The sequence below is a fragment of the Podarcis gaigeae genome, assembly GCF_964106915.1.
Source record: "Podarcis gaigeae genome assembly, chromosome: 10".
NCBI classification, from domain to species: domain Eukaryota; kingdom Metazoa; phylum Chordata; class Lepidosauria; order Squamata; family Lacertidae; genus Podarcis; species Podarcis gaigeae.
In genome coordinates this window covers 1,873,437-1,893,336 of record NC_139686.1, presented here as the reverse complement: position 1 = coordinate 1,893,336, position 19,900 = coordinate 1,873,437, and the positions used below count along the sequence as shown (strand labels likewise).

Below are 19,900 nucleotides of genomic sequence, written 5' to 3'. Positions count from 1 at the left end.
CAACGTCTCCTGAGCTGCAGAGACTGAGGTCTGAGAAGGAGAGACCTGAGTACTCGCAGGAGGAGTGCTCGCCTTCGGGCAAAACAGGGAGGTGAGTCACCGGGGGATCAGAACCAGCCGTTACCCTGTCAGAGATAAAAGGCTGCCGGACTCTGTCCCAGGTTGCGGGAGCAACATTGCTGCTACCTGCCTGTTACCCTGTGCCTGACCTATCCTGGTTTCCTGCCTTGGCCTGGTCGGATTGACTCCTCGTGGAATCCTTGGATTCGGGACCGGACCTGGACTGCGTTGCTTGGGTTAACCCCTGGGCCCAGCACAATTGCCTCCTGTGTGTACCTTCAACCCAGAAGATGCTTCCTAGGAAGGAGCTGTGTTGAGATGTAACTCTGCTGAGTGTGGATACTGGCACACACGCAAAGCAAAAGCGGTGCCGGATCCAATCCTTCTAAATCATCCATCAGATGGTGATGGGTTGATCCAACAGAAACAGCTCCAACCCACAAGAGCTGGGCCATCTCAGCAGAAGTGGCATGAGTGAGATAGAGCTGGGAAGCAGAGCTCCCTCCATCAGCTCTGCTGAAACAGGCCAGCCCCATCAGGCCTCCTCTCCCCTCAGCGGCCACCGTGGGGCTCTCACGATGCCTCAGAAGAAGAGAAATGGGAAGCAGAAAGCGCATTTCATCACCTTTGCTGAAGGCCCAGCTCTCCAGAGGCAATGGAGTGCACCTCTGGGAGTGAAGCCAAACTGCTGCATTAGCAGGACCAAAGTCACTTCCCTGGGGTGCAAGCCTGGGCATTGTGTTGGAAAGTCCTGGGCTCCCTAGATGACAAAACCCTCCTCTCCTCCTTGTTGATGTGGTCAAAAGAAAAACAGAGTGATACCTTCATCACCAGCTTGGCTACAGGAGTTGCTAGAAGGAAACATATAAGGCACCTTCCAGCCATCCTATAGGAACAGCTGTTTAGAAACTGGTGACTGGGCACCAGTACAATTAGGGGAAATGTATAAAACTGGCTCAAATGTGTGTTGGAGATGTAAGGAAAAAGAAGGGACTTTTTACCATATGTGGTGGGATTGTAGCAAAATTAAAATGTTTTGGGAAATGATATATAATGAGTTAAAGAAAATGTTTCATTTAACATTTGTGAAAAAGCCTGAAGCTTTTTTATTAGGGATTGTGGGGAAAGACCTGCCAAAGAAACTAAAAAACATTTTTATGTATGCGACAATGGCGGCAAGAGTCTTAATAGCACAAGGATGGAAGAATGAGGAAATCCCGACGAAAGAACTTTGGCAAGAAAAACTGATGGACTATGTAGAATTGGCAAAATTGACACACAACCTACGTGACAAGGATAACTGTGACTTCAAAGATGAATGGGAACCTTCTATGAAATATTTGAAGAAGCAACAAAATGAACTGGACTCTTTGGCAGGTTTTGAATAAACATTCACAAACTTTGTATTATATTACATAGATAGATAATTTGAGGATCTTTGCAATTTTATAACATGCAGATAGAAAGATGTGTTGAGAAACCGGAGAAAGGAGCTGAGGGAAGTAAGGGGGGAGGCTTCTGTTCAGGGGGAGGGGGAGGGGAAGATGGAGGGGGCAAACAATGTGGAGGATGTATTTTGTTAAAATTACTGTGTTGAAATTTGTAATATTATTTTAAAAAAAAGAAACTGGTGACTGGGTTTTTGTTTTCCTCTTCCCTCCGTGACCATTTACCCTCGTGTGTTGTGTTTTTTTTTTAGACTGTGAGCTTGCAGGTAGGGACTGTCTTGTTCTGACTGTCTGTAAGACGTTCTGGAAGTCTTTATGGCTAAAGTGTGGTGCACCAAATGCTTAAAATAGAGAATGCTCTCTGCGTTTCATGGTGGGCTGAACTCCAGTAGGAGACAACATTCTACTGCACTGCCTTCTGGCGCATAGCTCTGTGTGCATCTATCGTCATGCTCCAGCCTGCCCTACAGCCATGAACAAATGTGGTCTCCTGTGCTTCTCCAGATGCTCAAAATGCATCTTCCCTCTCCAGGAGCACATGGAGAGAGAGGCAGAGGGATGGCTGCAATCAGACACCAGGGATAGGAATCTGTTTGGCTGTTCGCATTTCCTGAACCAAGAAGCAAACAAACCAAAACACAAACGCCCTTCAAAAATCACACTTCTCCAAATTTTGTGAGGCAGCTCTCCAACGTTTTCTGAAAAACAAAAAAATTAAGGGAGGAAGGGGGAAGGGGAGAATGAGAGGAAGCAGCAGGAATCTCTCCAACCTTACCTTTCTGGGAGGTGTGCATCTCAACTTCGCCCTTGTACTCAAAACCGAGAGCCGACTGTGGGGAATAGAAGGTGAGAAAAGTTGTTGTTGTTATAGGTACATATAAAGACCCACAGAGAACAACACAAGGAAATAAAAAGGACAGCTCTCTGCCCCCAAGAGCTTGCAATCAATGTGCTATGAGTGGGGCAGGCCAGTGTCACGATCCCTCAGCCTAGCAGTAACCTAGAGGTGGGGGCTGCAGAGGCACAGAATGAGATTCAAAGACTCATAAAATGTTTGGAGAGTGTCTGGACACAGTTAGAGGATGGATGGCGGTTAATGGATTGAGGTTGTTGTTGGGGGACAAAGGTTGGGCAGGTGGGGAGGACTCCCTGGTCCTGAATGGGCTAACTGTGCCCCTGAAGGACCAGGTGTGCAGCCTGGGGTCATTTTGGACCCACAGCTGTCCATGGAGACGTAGGTCAGTTCTGCATCCAGGACAGCTGTCTGCCAGCTCCATCTGGTACGCAGGATGAGACCCTCCCTGCCCGCAGACTGTCTTGCCGGAGTGGTGCATGCTCTGGTTATCTCCCGTTTGGACTACTGTCATGCACTCTACATGGGGCTACTTTTGAAGCTGACCCTGAAACTACAACTAATCCAGAACTCGGCAGCTAGACTGGTGACTGGGAGCGACCGCCGAGACCACATAACACTGGTCCTGAAAGACCTAAATTAGCTCCCAGGACGTTTCCGAGCACAATTCAAAGTGTTGGTGCTGACCTTTCAAGCCCTAAATGGCCTTGGCCCAGTAGACCTGAAAGAGCATCTCCACCCCCATCATTCAGCCCGGACACTGAGGTCCAGCTCCGAGGGCCTTCTGGCAGTTCCCTCCCTGTGAGAAGTGAGGCTCTACAGGGAACCAGACAGAGGGCCTTCTTGGTGGTGGCGCCCACTCTGTGGAACGCCCTCCCACCAGATGTCAAAGGTAAACACAAACACTCACCTTGTCTGCTCGGTCCCTCTGCACCCCGTACTTCCCTCCGAAGCCTTTGGCTGCATCTGTCTGAGACGAGTGCATTCCCACTTCCGCAACATACTCATGGCCCAGAGCACTCTGGGAAATCAAGACAGAGTGGTGTCAAATCCTGCCAGATAATTCTGGGCAGATAATTCCGAGGGTGCCCTGGTTGTTTGGTTGGTCAGCTCCCCACCCCTCTCCCCAAACCACTTTGACAGGTGGAGGAGGCCCCCAATGTTAATCACCTGACGTCATGATGATGACAACTCCAAAGGGGGGTGTTGTCAGCATCAGTCAGCGAGCCCCACACTGCCCACTTGCAGACGTGACAAAGCTGTCTCTCTTTGTACCGTATTTTTCAGTGTATAAGATGTATAAGACGACCCCTATTTTTTTGAGCCCCAAATTAATAAATAAATGTTTTAAACACCAAACAGAGGTGAGGGTCCAGGTTACTACCGTGAAAAATGGGCCCTCGCTTCTTGGATAGACACACACAAAATACACAAACAAACCCGAAACCTTAGCAGCATCCAAAGAACAGTGCCCTCCCCCTTTTGCACCTTGTCCATGCGGTCCTTCTCCGTGCCAAACTTGCCCCCGTAACCGTAGGACGCCTTGGGCGCTGCCTCCAACTCCTTCTTCTTGAGAACTTCATGTTCCTCAGACACTTTGCTCCTGAGCTTGTGGATGCTGCAGAGCCAAAGCACAAAGGGGGGAGTTTGAAAAAGGATTCAGGGCTGAATGGCCCCCAGCCCAGCGACCATTTCAAGGCAGCTCCCTTTTCTACCCCCCCCCCATCTCTAGAAATACTGGGGTTCAATGGGCAGCCATCTGCAGGCAGAACTGAGGTCATTTCTGCGTGGCCCAATTATCTATCTTTCACCCTGATAGGTTAGCAGGGAGATTAAATGATGTTGGCTATTTAACAAGCATTTATAAAATCATAGATTTGTAGTGTTGGAAAGGACCCTGTGTCAGTTTGCATTTCTTGGTACAGAAAGTACAGTGGACCCTCTGGATACAAATTTCATTCATTCCGGGGATCCGTGTGAACCCCGAAAAATCTGTATCCAGAGGTGCCGCTTCTGCACACATGCACAGCGCAATAGAGCACTTCTGCGCATGCGCAAGCGGCAAAACCCGGAAATAATATTGAACTGTGCAGGACAAATTATTACAAAAAGGGCAATAGTTTAAAGCATATCTTTAAAGCTTTGTGTACAGATTTTGACATTAGTATAACTTTTAAAAGTCATTTGTAATAAGATGGAGAAGGTTTTAAAATTGGAATGTTAATCATATAAGGTTTTATGGATGTGCATAAACAAGTACATTTTAATGGAGCCAAGAGAGGGAATGGAGGGAAGTCGATCAAAATTTATGCTTTAATTTGGTTCTGAACTCTCCCCCCCTTTTTTGTATTGTTATTTTTGGAAAATCAATAAATTGTTATCAATAATAAATACCAAAAAAATTAAATAAAAGAGGAGGAGGAGGAGGAGAGGACTATTCATGGCTCCTAACCACAATGGCTTTATTCTGTCTCCATGTTTGAAGGCAGCAATGCTTCTGAATACCAGAGGACTCTTGGGCTCGGATCCTGATTGTGAGCATCGCTTTGGGGCATCTGGTCAGCCACTGTGAGAACAGGATGCTGAACAAATGGGCCACCGGCCTGGTCCGGCAGGTTCCTCATATATGCTACTGAAGGAAGGTCTTGCGTCTTGGCTCCATGCAATGGCGCTAGAATTTTGAGCATGCAGCAGGTGCACTGAACCCCAAAGAAACAGCTGGATTAGCTTTGTGGCAACTGAGACCTAACCTGCTGTGTATACCTCTGGGTTTTGCTGCGTACGCATGCGCAAAAGCACTCTGCGTTCTTCGCGCATGCACAGAAGCACTCTGCGTGCTTCGCGCATGCACAGAAGCGCTCTGCGTGCTTCACAGTCGCGCAGAAACGCTCTATCGCATCATGCGCTTGCGCAGAAGTGGCGCCTCCGGATATGGACTTTTCGGGGTCAGTACAGACCACCAGGACGAATTAAGTTCGTATCCAGAGGGTCCACTGTAAATACTAAGAATACAGAGATCTTTTTGAAAGAGGAAGGAAACCATTTGCTCACTCAGATTTCTGAGGGCAGAACAAGGAACCAGTCACTGCAAATCACAAGGAGTTAGACGTCATTCCTACATGGTTGGAGAAACTGCCCCAAACTGGCACATAGATGTTGGGTGCAACGTAAGTCAATGATCTCTCTTCAGCCAGGTGGACCCCAAACAAGCCAATGCACCTATTAGCGTCCCCTTCCTCTCCCAGAGACTTTTCTTTTTGTGGCTGACCTGCAAAAGCCCTTATTTGGCAAGCTGCTCTCTGAGCGCACACCACTTCCTTTTCCTGCAAGAATCAGGCGCAGCCATGGCAACCCCTGAAGGTGACGTGACACAGGGCAGGAACCTCAGCCCAGCTCCTGCAACTGGCCCTGAGCGCGCAGATGGGGCCGCTTCCTGCACCTCTTCAAATCACAGCCCAGAGGCACTGCTGTGTCTGGGAGCAGAGTCTCCCATGCAGATTCTTGCACCCATGTTCAAGGACAGGGTGGTCCTGGGTTCCTGGGACCCACTTTGCAGAGGAGAGACATCTGCTCAATCTTGACAGGGGACTGTCTGAAGGAGAACTCTGCCTGAAGGTCATGGAATAATAGAATTGTAGAGTTGGAAGGGACCCACAGGGGTTATCTCTACATGGGGCTGCCCTTGAGACTGACCCAGAAACTCCTTGCAGGTGTAGCAAGACTTCTTATGGAGTCCTTGCCACAGGATCACATTCACCCGGTGCTATACCAGCTGCACTGGCTCCCGGTGGAGTACAGGATCAGGTTTAAGGTGCTGGTTTTGACCTTTAAAGCCCTATACAGCCTAGGACCCTTGTACCTACAGGACCACCTCTCCTGGTATGTCCCACGGAGGACCTTACGGTCTTCAAACAAAATCATCTTGGAGGTCCCGGGCCACAGGGAGGTTAGGCTGGCCTCAACCAGAGCCAGGGCTTTTTCGGCTGTGGCTCTGATCTGGTGGAACAAGAGACTAGGGCCCTGCGGGACTTGACATCTTTCTGCAGGGCCTGCAAGACGGAGCTGTTCCACCAGGCCTTTGGCCATGGCACAGTCTGACCCCACCCTTCTGTAATCCTCATAGAACTCTAGCCCAATGGTTGCCATTACAGTAATTTGATTTTGAATTGATTTTAGAATGAATTGATTTTAGAATGCTGTGTTACTTTTATTGTTGTTAGCCGCTCTGAGCCTGGCTGGGGAGGGCAGGATAGAAGAAGAAGAAGAAGAAGAAGAAGAAGAAGAAGAAGAAGAAGAAGAAGAAGAAGAAGAAGAAGAAGAAGAAGTCCAACCCCCTGCAATGCACGAATCCCAGCCGTCCGTTTTGCCTATGTCCATGTGAAAGATGAAGAGCCCTCAAAAGCCAGAGCTCCTCTTGCTGCTGCTGCTGCTGCTTCAGGGGCCTGGGAGTTGCCCATCACTGCAACCACTACTATGCCATAAGATCAACTATCCTGTAACATTACATATGAGCCTGTTCTACTGATGAAGCCTAGGATGGCAAAACAAGGCTAATATTCCGGAAATCCTTGTCTTAGACTCTGTGAAAGGATTCTGTGGAACTATAACAACCCTTCATGTGGATTGTTGGACTCTATGAACAGACAGGTGGAATAGACACTTATACATGTATGGAACTTTGGCCACCTCATGAGAAGAGAAGACACCCTGGAAAAGACCCTGATGTTGGGAAAGATGGAGGGCACAAGGAGAAGGGGACGACAGAGGACAAGATGGCGGGACAGTGTTCTCGAAGCTACCAGCATGCGTTTGACCAAATTGTGGGAGGCAATGGAAGACAGGAATGCCTGGCATGCTCTGGTCCAGGGGGTCGCGAAGAGTCCGACACGACTAAACAACTAAACAACTAAACAACAACATGTATGGACCTTATGCATGAACAGACCAAAGAATGAACTGATCTACTGGGTCTTCTGCTTTTTTGTTGTTGAATTTTACAAGACTTCCGTTGAAATCTACAATTTGATACAATTAATATTATACCTTATTTATTCAAAAGTACAGCCGGTTACGTCTTGTGTGTTTATTGAGTAGGTTTCACGTAACCAGAGGATTCTTCTTGTTTTGCTTATGTCATCACCAATTTGCAGCATGAGCCAGGCAGACAGATCTTTTGGCCATGAGTCTAATCTTCACTACGGTGAAATGCATGGTCATAATTTCCAAATTGGCATCTAATTTTATATTTTATAGATAGATATCTGCAAATTCTATGCCCACCTGTGTCCTAAGAATCACAACATTATACAGCTGGAAGCAATGAAATGCCCCTTTTTTGGTCATCTCTTTTTGGAGGGCTGTGTGTGATGCTTTTAAGAAGCCACTCTGTTCAATTGTCAAAATGTCAAGCTGACGGAATATGCAGAAATGGCAAGACTGACGAGTAAGATCAGGAAACAGGAAGACCAAGTATTTTTAAAAGACTGGAATAACTTCATTATATACTTAAAGGAGCACTGTAGACAGTTAAAATCATTGGCAGGGATACAATGACAGTTGTAAAGTGAAATTGAGGCATCTAGTCATAAGCCTGCATTTTTTATCAGAGCTTCTATATTTTATCAAGGCTTGTATTTAAAAATGAGCTTAAAAAGATTTTCAAATGTTTCATGCCAGGCAGAAAGAACCTTGGCAAGAGGTTTTTCTCCTAAGACAAGGGGGCCCCATTGATTTATAGTAGAAAAACAATTCTCAAAGTCATAAAAAAAGGGAGAATTACATATGCTGCCCTTGCAGACTGAGGAAACACAATTAAAGGCAAGGGTAAATAGTAAAATAATACCAATGTGCCTCTCAGTAAAATGAGCCAGATCTTCTTTCCAAGGTTAAAAAGGCCAAGAGCAATGGAGAGGCATCTAGCTGGCAGAAAAAGAGAGCATTTTAAAGAAATCTTTAAAAGCTGTTTCTTTTTCTTAAACTGAGAGAGTTAAAAAGGTTAAATGTTGGGAAAGGCAACTGGCTTGGCTGGAGAAGAAGCATCTAGCTGGCTGGGAAAGGAGGGGGAAAGGGGGGAGGTGTAAACTGAAGAGGCTTCTTTTTAAAAGCTTTTTTACTGAGTTCCTTTTTACTTTACAAAGGCTTTATTCTTTTAAAAGGCTACCTATGATAAGTGAATGAAATATATTAGCTTAAATATATTGGCTTAAATGTAATTATGCAAAGGATTTAAGGAATGCTAGATTCTTATTTCATATGGTTGTAAGAGTTGTATTTATCCTGAAATTAAGTCAGCCACCAGCCTAGCCCCCCTGCTAGACAGAAGACGCCATCCAAGCACTCTCGATATATATGGTTGTCAGGCATTTGTTTAGAAACTTTCAAATGAAGGAAATCTTTCAATATTGATGTGAAACTCGAGATCCTTGACATCTGTTGAACATAAAAATGTAAGATTAAACATTTGTTTTAGAAGGCAATAGGGCAAGGAGGGCAAAGAGGTGAGCTGGTAATTAAGATTCCATGTAAGATATATTATTACTTATTTGTCATTTATATATAGCTCTTTGTCTCCCTTATAAGGGCAAGGAAGTGGGTGTATCTTTTGTGGGTGTATCTTTTGTGATTGGTTCTACCAAACAGCCAATAGGAATTTCAACCAGGCTGATTGGACAGAGGCAGCCACAGGAGGAGCAAAGGGGGCTGGATTAAGGGAATATAAGTGCTGGCCAGGATGGCAAGAGGCCAGGCCAGAGCTTGGTAACCATATACCACTGAGCCTCTCATTTATTTGTCTGACAAATAAATTATTATTTTAATTTCTCTATTGCTGCGTTGAATATTTCATTCCAGCTAAGCGTTAACCACAAGCAGGGTGCTACATTTTATGGTGCCGTGACTCGGATAAGTGGTCTGCTGGAACGCAGCCCCTTCGCCCTACTGGGCAGGGTACAAGAGAGAGGACCACTGCTTACCCAGCGCGCACTGGTAAATTTTTCCAGGGGGAACGCAGAAGACTCGTCTGTCTGATACCCTGCTCACTGGCGGCGACGGACCGGGGGAAACAGGGAACCAACCAAGGGTAAGTGCACAAAGGGATTTTTGGCCCTCCAATTAATTGGGAGGAAGAGAAGTCTTGATCAAACTTCTGCGTCTCAGTAAGGGGAAACTGAGTACGCTAGGTGGTTGGGTACATCAGATGTTGGTCTGGTGGAGGAAAAGGGAAAATTGACAAAGCGTGTGTGTGAGTGACTGAGTGGATACTTCACAGGGCCATACAATGGGAGTTGGGGGTTCAAAGGGGGAAAATACACCTCTTGAGTGTATGTTAAATAATTTTAAGAAAGCCTTCTCAGGGGCATATGGAGTCAAAATGACGCCAGAGCGCTTGAGAACGTTATGTGAACTAGAATGGCCGAAACAAAATACTGAATGGCCATCTCAGGGAACTTTTGATATAAATTTAGTAAGCAAACTTTGGTCTAATATCGCCAAAGAAACTGGAGGGTGCCCAGAACAATTTCCATATATAGATTCCTGGCTGAGCACATTAAATAAAAATCCTCCATGGATAAGGGAATGCAAAGTCAAACGATGCAAATTATTGGCTGTAAAAGCTGAAGCTAGGAAAGGAATCTTGCCAAATAAACTCAAACCCATTTTTGAGGGACCAGAGGAAGAGGTGCTTCCACCTCCACCCTATGCTCCACATCGAAGGGAGCTTAATTCAAACACTCCGCCAGTTGTAACCCCAAGGCAAGAAAGTGGAATGAATAATGGGAGTGGAGTCACAGAGCTTGATTCCTTGATAGATTATGATAAATATCTTCAGGAGGCATTGGAGTCCTATAATAAAGCCCAAGCAGAAGTGGTTATTCCACCTGTGACTCCTAATAGACCTGCATCTACAGTCTCCTTTAGTGGAACAACTGATTGCCCACCCCAAACCCCTGTACATCCAAGTCCTAGAGAATTATTACAGAAGTTACAGGGAGACCTTAATCGGTCAGCAAGCAATACAGCCAGGCGTATAAAGCTGCTAAAAGAACGCCTTGGGACAAATACCATCCCCTATGATTTGAGGCCCCTAGAGCAAAGCGAAGAGAAAGATCACGTAGTAGCCCCTCTTAGAAGAGTATTTAATGCACTTGAGGAGCCTGCGCTGGTTAACGGGCAACCCGGACCACGGCCACCTCGAACTTCGACCCTGCAATATATTCCATTCACAACTACAGATTTGATGAATTGGAAAACACACACCCCATCTTTTGCAGAAAAACCTCAGGCTATGATGGACTTGGTGACTTCAATAGTAAATACTCATAGCCCTACTTGGACAGATTGTCGCCAGCTCCTAAATACTCTTTTCACCACTGAGGAAAGGAGAGACATAATTGAAAAGGCACAGATATATTTGCGTGAGCAGGCCAGAGTGGGAAATATTTTTAATATTGACCGTCATCTCCAAGATAACTTTCCCTTGGAAGATCCTAATTGGGATCCAAACAATGGAATTCACCTGGCCAGACTTACCACCTACCGCCAGACACTTGTGCAAGGTATCCGCAGGGCATGCCAGAAGCCCACTAATATGTCTAAAGTCTCAGAAGTAGAACAGAAACCAAAAGAGAGTCCAGGAGACTTTTTAGAGAGGCTGCAAGAAGCCTATCGTATATGGACTCCTTTTGACCCTGAAGCCCCTGAAAACAGCAGAATGATTACTGCTACATTTGTGGCCCAGTGCGCTTCTGATATTCGTAAGAAAATTCAGAAATCAGAAGGATGGGAAGGGATGCTGATGAGCCAAATTATGGCCATTGCACGCCGAGTTTATCGGAATAGGGATGAGGCTGAGAAGCAAGAGAAGAAGAAGTGGCAGAAGGAAAAGATGGTAATGCTAGCCACAGCAGTGAAGCAAGACCACCGCCCCTTAAATGGAGGGAGAGGGCGAGGAAGGAATCCACCACTGGGAAGGAATCAATGTGCAAATTGCAAGAAGGAGGGTCATTGGAAGCGGGAGTGTCCTGAACCCCTGAGGTTGGAAGAAGTACGCCCAGGCCCAGGCCCAGGCCCAGGCTCCGGCCCAAGAAACCAGGGACGGGGACGGGGAATGATCCGAAATGGAAGATATCAGAGACCAGGACAAGGACAGAATAGAGACAATTTCATTGGACTGGCAGAAGAGGATTTTACTCAAGACTAGGAACGACCGGACTCCATAAAGTTAGGCTTCCAGGAGCCCACGGTCACGATTCAATTAGGGAGCCATTTAATAGACTTTATGATTGATACTGGGGCTGAATACTCAGTACTCCCAGAACTATTGCAGAAAAAGGCATCCAAAAGTGTAGTCATTAAAAGTGCCACTGGACAGTCAGCTAAGAGGTCTTTCCTCCAACCTTTGGAATGCCAGATTGGGGGACATCGTTTAACCCATCAGTTTTTGTATATACCTGAGTGTCCAATACCTCTCTTAGGCAGAGATATGCTGTCCAAATTGCAGGCCCAAATCACCTTCACTCCTCGAGGTCCAGAAATGAAACTGCCATCAAAAGCAGCAGGAATAATTACCCTCTCAGTACCTAAGGAACAATCATGGCACCTAATGTCAGCCCTGCAAGTCCAACCCACATTGGATACAGAATTAAACAAGCTCCTCCGAACTCTACAAGTGCCACCAGGAGTATGGGCCGAAAATAGCCCACCAGGAATGGCTAAGAATATAGCTCCAATTGTAGTAACCCTAAAACCTATGGCTACCCCCGTATCTGTAAAGCAATATCCCTTACCCCGGCGAGCAGCAGAGGGCATCCAGAAACATTTGGACCGCCTATTAAAATATGGTCTGCTTAAGCCTTGCCAATCAGAATGGAACACACCCCTTTTGCCTGTTCGAAAACCTGGGACAGATGAATACAGGCCAGTGCAGGACTTGAGGCTCGTAAACCAGGCTATCGAGACCTTGCACCCAAATGTACCAAACCCATATACCTTGTTGAGTTTGATCCCACCAGAAGCAACATTTTTTACTGTATTGGACTTGAAAGATGCATTCTTCTGTTGCCGGCTGGCACCACAGAGCCAACCTATATTTGCCTTCCAGTGGGAAGACCCTTTGACAGGAACAAAAGGCCAGCTAACCTGGACAAGATTGCCCCAGGGATTTAAAAATTCCCCAACTTTATTTGGCACTGCCTTGGCGAGGGATCTAACAAGTTACCCCTCAATACCGGGAGAAAAGGTGGTTCTGCAATATGTAGATGATCTTATACTAGCGGCAAAGGATTTTAATACCTGTAAAGAAGGGACAGAGGAACTGCTCCACTTGCTCTGGGAAGCTGGCTACCGAGTTTCCCAGAAAAAGGCACAGTTATGTTTAGAAAAGGTCAAATATTTGGGCTTTGACATCTCACACCAACAACGAGCATTGAGACCAGAGAGGAAAGAAGCTATTTGCCTTATCAAGGAACCTACCACAAGAAAACAACTTAGAGGATTCCTGGGAACAGCAGGGTTTTGTAGACTATGGATACCTGATTTCAGCAGTCTGGCCAAGCCCTTACATGAAAGCACTCGAGGTGCAGAAAAGGACCCATTCGTATGGGGACCTGAGCAGAAACAAGCCTTTTTAGTTATCAAACAACGACTTATGGAGGCCCCAGCCCTTGGATTGCCTAATTCGGAAAAACCCTTTCAGCTGTATGTACATGAACAGAATGGGATTGCAGCTGCAGTCCTGACCCAGAGATTAGGAAGTTGGAACCGCCCAGTAGCTTATTTGTCTAAACAATTGGACTCAGTAGCAAAAGGATGGCCTCCATGCCTAAGGGCAGTAGCGGCCACTGCAAGCCTTGTCAAAGAAGCTGATAAATTTACCTTCGGCCAGACGATGTATGTGAATGTACCTCATGCTGTTCTGACACTCATGGAATATAAGGGTAGTTATTGGCTAACAAACCCAAGGATGGCTAGATACCAAGGCCTATTGTGTGAAAATCCCAGGATTCATCTACGAGTAGTGAATATGCTCAATCCAGCGACTTTGCTGCCCCTACCAGAGGTAGATGATGAGGAATCACATGATTGTCTCCAAGTAATGGATGAAGTTTATTCCAGTAGACCTGATCTGAAAGATGAACCATTGAAAAATCCAGATGTTGTATATTATACGGATGGTAGCAGTTACCTTCATGAAGGTGCCAGACGAGCAGGATATGCTGTGGTCACCAATGAGGAAGTTGTGGAAGCTGAAGCTTTGCCTGCTGGCACATCAGCACAAAAAGCTGAACTTATAGGCTTAACTAGAGCTCTGCAATTGGCAGCTGGATGTAAGGCAAACATCTATACTGATTCTAAATATGCCTTCTTAACCCTGCATGCACATGGAGCTCTATGGAAAGAAAGAGGTCTAATAGGAGCCCACGGGAAGGCCTTGAAATATGGACCTGAAGTAGAAATCCTGTTAGAAGCAGTATGGGCTCCAGAACAGATTGCTGTAATGCACTGCAAAGGTCATGGACGAGGAAGGGATCCAATAACCAGAGGAAATCATGCTGCTGACAAAGCAGCCCGAGAGGCAGCCCAAAAGCCTGTGGGAGGATTTATAGCAGCCCTCATACCAGAGGTAGTTCCAGAAGAAGTTAAACCTCACTATACCCCAGAAGAGAGGAAGTGGGCTGAACAGGAAGGAGCGGTTATGAAGGACGGTTGGATGATCCTGCCGGACAATAGGATTTATGTACCTCATCATCTAGCAGGCACAATTGTAAGAAATTATCATGAATCTACTCACCTTGGCGGTACTGCAACCAGAGAGAGTCTCAGTCGGAAGTTGTATATTATTAATCTATCACAATTAGCAACTTGCATTTCACAGAAATGTGTTCTTTGTGCTAAAAACAATCCCAGGCAGGGACCGGTACAACCTCCTGGAATTCAACATGTGGGATATGTCCCCATGGAAAGTCTAATTGTGGACTTCACAGAGCTGGTCCCTTCTAAGGGATTCAAGTATCTCCTTGTGTTTGTAGATACTCTTACCGGATGGGTTGAAGCTTTTCCCACCCGAACTGAAAAGGCACGAGAGGTAACTAAGAGACTCCTCACTGAATTGATCCCAAGGTTTGGATTACCTAGATGCATTGGAAGTGATAATGGGCCAGCGTTCATTGATCAAGTAGTACAAGATGTATGTCGAGTCCTACAAGTAAAATGGAGACTGCATGCAGCATATAGGCCTCAGAGTTCAGGGAAAACTGAAAGAATGAATCGGACTCTGAAAACCCAATTGGCAAAATTAACCCAGGAAACGGGATTGGGATGGGTAGATGTGTTACCCATAACACTGTTTCGTGTTCGGTGTGCACCCACAAAAAGACTTAAGTTGTCACCTTTTGAGCTCCTGTATGGGAGACCGCCCTCCTTTGTTCAGGATATTCCAGCTGACCTTAAACAAATAGGAGATCATGTGACACAGGGACAAGTGCAATCTCTCTCCCGTGTTTTTGTTTCTCTTAACAGGTGGGCCCTCGAACGCACGCCGTGCAGCATTGCCGAGCCGATTCATCAGTTCCAGGCTGGCGATAGCGTATGGGTGAAAGAGTGGAAACGTGATCCACTTGCACCAAAGTGGCGTGGACCTTACACCGTCTTGCTCTCTACTCCAACAGCAGTGAAGGTAGCTGAGGTGACCCCCTGGATTCATCACTCTCGTTTGAAGAAGTCCGAAGGCAGTTGGACGTGCAAAGGTGACCCCTCTAATCCTTTAAAACTAACTCTCTCCAAAAACCCCTGTATCTAGCCCTACCGGGAACGGGCTAGGTCACGGGCAACATTTGACGACCGGCCTGCTGCAGCCACAACCTGGAAGCTGGCTGACCTGCGCACGCCTGAAGCTTGAGGAGCGTCTGAACCAGCGACTGTGAACGGAAAGATTCTCTAATACAATTGATTGACTGCCCCCTTGTGGAACAATTATCAGAGATATTACTCATTGGGGATCCTCGGGATATATGTTTTGGTCTTGGTGGTTCCCCATTTCTGTCACTGGGGGAATTATATTGGGGCTAATAATTATTTGCTATCACAATAAGGTAATCTTTTGTGGAAGGAATGCATATACTAGACATCAACATGATTTTATTATTAATCCTGATCCCTTGGGAAGGGGAAGGGTCCTTGAATCTGACCAAATTGGCTAAATATGGATTCAGCCATGACCACAATATGTGGGTAGGCTTAGCTGAGATGGTAGCCAATGTTGCAAATAGGACCAATTGCCTTGTTTGCTCTCTTGGGCCAGATGATTCAGAGGGAGGTATGCCCTTATTACCGATACCATTAGATGCCATTGGTATGGTAAGCGAAATGCCACACCAAACAGAAATACAGAATTTCCCCGGATGGAACTCAACTAAACCATTACGAGTTATACCTGTACAAGGGGAATTCTGTGTACATAAATCATCAGATGCAGCTGATTCTCCCATGATAGGCTCTTCTCATTGTCACTATACTTGGGATTATATTAAGAATAGTCATACCTGGGCACACGGTACTACCTATCGAACTCGGAATACCTTGCCCTGTGCACCTCCTTTTATTCACGCATGGAAAGTGGTGTGGAACATAACTGTGACAGAAAAAGGCAATCTAACATACTGCACTGTGAACTCTCTACCTCTTTTGGTATTTCGCCTTCTGTACTCCACGTACCAAAAACCTCAGACCCGATGGTTGTGGTGGATATGTGGAGAATGGGCATACAAAAAGCTCCCTTCCAAATGGAGTGGGACTTGTTTCTTGGGTTGGGTATTACCACCAATGTGGATTATGCCCACTAGTTCGGCCAGGCGAACACGAAGGAATGCTGATATTTCTCATATAGCAGGAGGAAGTACCCAAAGTTGGAGCGGTACTGATGATTGGCCGCCAGAGCGCATTATAGCCTATTATGATCCTGCCTCCTGGAATCCTGGTGAGCTCATACAAGGGGCACGGGATCCTATTTATAATCTAAACAGAATAATTCGATTGCAAGCAGTAGTGGAACTTGTAACCAATGCAACGGCCCAGAGTTTGAGACTTATTGCACAACAGTTGGATGAAAGTAGAGCCGCCATTTTGCAGCTGAAAATGGGAATGGATTATGTACTTGCCAGGCAGGGAGGCCTATGTGGAGTCTTGAACTTGACAGGGAATGCCTGTTGCTTTAACATTTCAGATAATGGTGAGGCAATCCGTGTGTTGGCCACAAAGATGGAGAATATAGCACATGTCCCAGTACAAACATGGGAAGGATGGGATATGGGATGGCTCACCAATTGGTTACCTAATGTCGCAGGACTCAAAGGGATACTATTGTCTTGCTTGTTTTTCTTGACAGTAGTGGTAATGGTTTTGTGTATGATGCCATGTATCATTTCATGTTTTAGAAGTACAATTAGCAAGATGGTTTCAAATGAAACTCTACCTCATATCATGGCCCTATACAGAGCTTTACCTCAGGAATATGATGAAGGTCAAGCTATCAAGGACACTTGGGATGAAGGTCCTTGAGCTTGAAAGGGGGGAATGAGGCATCTAGTCATAAGCCTGCATTTTTTATCAGAGCTTCTATATTTTATCAAGGCTTGTATTTAAAAATGAGCTTAAAAAGATTTTCAAATGTTTCATGCCAGGCAGAAAGAACCTTGGCAAGAGGTTTTTCTCCTAAGACAAGGGGGCCCCATTGATTTATAGTAGAAAAACAATTCTCAAAGTCATAAAAAAAGGGAGAATTACATATGCTGCCCTTGCAGACTGAGGAAACACAATTAAAGGCAAGGGTAAATAGTAAAATAATACCAATGTGCCTCTCAGTAAAATGAGCCAGATCTTCTTTCCAAGGTTAAAAAGGCCAAGAGCAATGGAGAGGCATCTAGCTGGCAGAAAAAGAGAGCATTTTAAAGAAATCTTTAAAAGCTGTTTCTTTTTCTTAAACTGAGAGAGTTAAAAAGGTTAAATGTTGGGAAAGGCAACTGGCTTGGCTGGAGAAGAAGCATCTAGCTGGCTGGGAAAGGAGGGGGAAAGGGGGGAGGTGTAAACTGAAGAGGCTTCTTTTTAAAAGCTTTTTTACTGAGTTCCTTTTTACTTTACAAAGGCTTTATTCTTTTAAAAGGCTACCTATGATAAGTGAATGAAATATATTAGCTTAAATATATTGGCTTAAATGTAATTATGCAAAGGATTTAAGGAATGCTAGATTCTTATTTCATATGGTTGTAAGAGTTGTATTTATCCTGAAATTAAGTCAGCCACCAGCCTAGCCCCCCTGCTAGACAGAAGACGCCATCCAAGCACTCTCGATATATATGGTTGTCAGGCATTTGTTTAGAAACTTTCAAATGAAGGAAATCTTTCAATATTGATGTGAAACTCGAGATCCTTGACATCTGTTGAACATAAAAATGTAAGATTAAACATTTGTTTTAGAAGGCAATAGGGCAAGGAGGGCAAAGAGGTGAGCTGGTAATTAAGATTCCATGTAAGATATATTATTACTTATTTGTCATTTATATATAGCTCTTTGTCTCCCTTATAAGGGCAAGGAAGTGGGTGTATCTTTTGTGGGTGTATCTTTTGTGATTGGTTCTACCAAACAGCCAATAGGAATTTCAACCAGGCTGATTGGACAGAGGCAGCCACAGGAGGAGCAAAGGGGGCTGGATTAAGGGAATATAAGTGCTGGCCAGGATGGCAAGAGGCCAGGCCAGAGCTTGGTAACCATATACCACTGAGCCTCTCATTTATTTGTCTGACAAATAAATTATTATTTTAATTTCTCTATTGCTGCGTTGAATATTTCATTCCAGCTAAGCGTTAACCACAAGCAGGGTGCTACAAAATGAACTTTGGTTACTACGATTATATAACAGATCATGGGTAGGCAAACTTAAGGCTCAGGGGCCTGGGCCGGCGCAATCGCCTTCTCAATCTGGCCCGCAGACAGTCCGGGAATCAGCGTGCTTTTACATGAGTAGAATGTGTTGTGTCCTTTTATTTAAAATGCATCTCTGGGTTATTTGTGGGGCATGGGAATTCATTCTTCTTCTCTCTTTTTTGCAAAATATAGTCCAGCCCACCCACAAGGTCTGAGGGAAAGTGGACCAGCCCCCTGCTGAAAAAATTTGCTGACCCCTGTAATAGATGGATAAAGGTAAAAGATGCAGGGGAAAAAGGAATTTTTAAAAAAATAAAATTGAAATTCATGGAGGGAGGGAAGGAGGTCTGAAGATTCGAAAGAACCTGTTTTATTTTTATGTTTTAGAATGGTTACAGTTATTGTGAAAACTTTGTGTAAAACTAATAAAAAATATTTTTTTAAAAAAACAAATGTCAAAATGTCATGTCCTCAACACCCATTTTTAACAATGCACAGAACTAGGAGATAAATAATTGCTAGAATTCCCCCCCCCCGAGGCCTTTGCTGCTTCACTTCATTCCTTCCGAGGCCTGCCACCCCCCCCAACCCACCCCCCCAGCAGCAAAGTGCTGGGTCTGCTCTCTCTGCTGCATGCATGGCTTTAACAAGCCACCTGGGCCATTACTCAAGGTTTGAACCAGCAGGAGAAAAGGAAACAATAACTCACTCGATGTGCTCTGCGCGGCCGGAGCCCTCAATGGTTTTCGCCCCCCACCTCTGCTCTTTCTCTGAGATGTCGTTCTGCAAGAGAGACACACACACACACAATTGGTCAGGGATCTAAATTGCCATTGACATTATTGCCACGGCCTTCTGCGTTATCCTGTGTCACAAGACTGGTTGGAAGCAGAGGGATGTGGGGAGGAAACAGCCAGTGAACCCTCAAGGGAAGAAGGCTCAGAGCCCAGGGAGCGGGACAAGGAAGAGGGAGAAGAGAGAGAAGACTGGAAAGAGTGTAGTGATCAGATGGGATTTGTTGTTGTTGTTTAGTCGTTTAGTTGTGTCCGACTCTTCGTAACCCCATGGACCAGAGCACGCCAGGCACTCCTGTCTTCCACTGCCTCCCGCAGTTTGGTCAAACTCATGCTGGTAACTTCGAGAACGCTGTCCAACCATCCATCTCATCCTCTGTCATTCCCTTCTCCTTGTGCCCTCCATCTTTCCCAACATCAGGGTCTTTCCCAGGGAGTCTTCTCTTCTCATGAGGTGGCCAAAGTCTTGGAGCCTCAGCTTCAGGATCTGTCCTTCCAGTGAGCACTCAGGGCTGATTTCCATCAGAATGGATATGTTTGATCTTCTTGCAGTCCATGGGACTCTCAAGAGTCTCCTCCAGCACCAGAATTCAAAAGCATCCATTCTTCGGCGATCAGCCTTCTTTATGGTCCAGCTCTCACTTCCATACATCACTACTGGGAAAACCGGAGCTTTAACTATACGGACCTTTGTTGACAAGGTAGATCCTTCATGGATCACTGTCTTTTCGTGGTGAAGGGGCTTGAATAACTCAGAGAAGCTATGAGCTATGCCGTGCAGGGCCACCCAAGACGGACAGGTCATAGTGGAGAGTTTTGACCAAACGTG

The 19,900-nt window shown here is 45.6% G+C and overlaps 1 protein-coding gene across 1 annotated transcript in view; it reads right to left on the bottom strand.

Annotated features, from left to right (window-relative positions):
• The window catches only part of GOLGB1 (golgin B1), an 88,290-nt gene that overhangs the window by 15,214 nt on the left and 53,176 nt on the right, over positions 1-19,900 (bottom strand). The window contains exons 24-27 of the mRNA XM_083699696.1: positions 18,987-19,060; positions 3,850-3,979; positions 3,272-3,382; positions 2,284-2,338 (exon numbers count right to left, since the gene is read on the bottom strand). Coding sequence (XP_083555822.1) covers positions 2,284-2,338; positions 3,272-3,382; positions 3,850-3,979; positions 18,987-19,060 — 370 coding nt within the window. The remainder of the gene's footprint in view (positions 1-2,283; positions 2,339-3,271; positions 3,383-3,849; positions 3,980-18,986; positions 19,061-19,900) is intronic.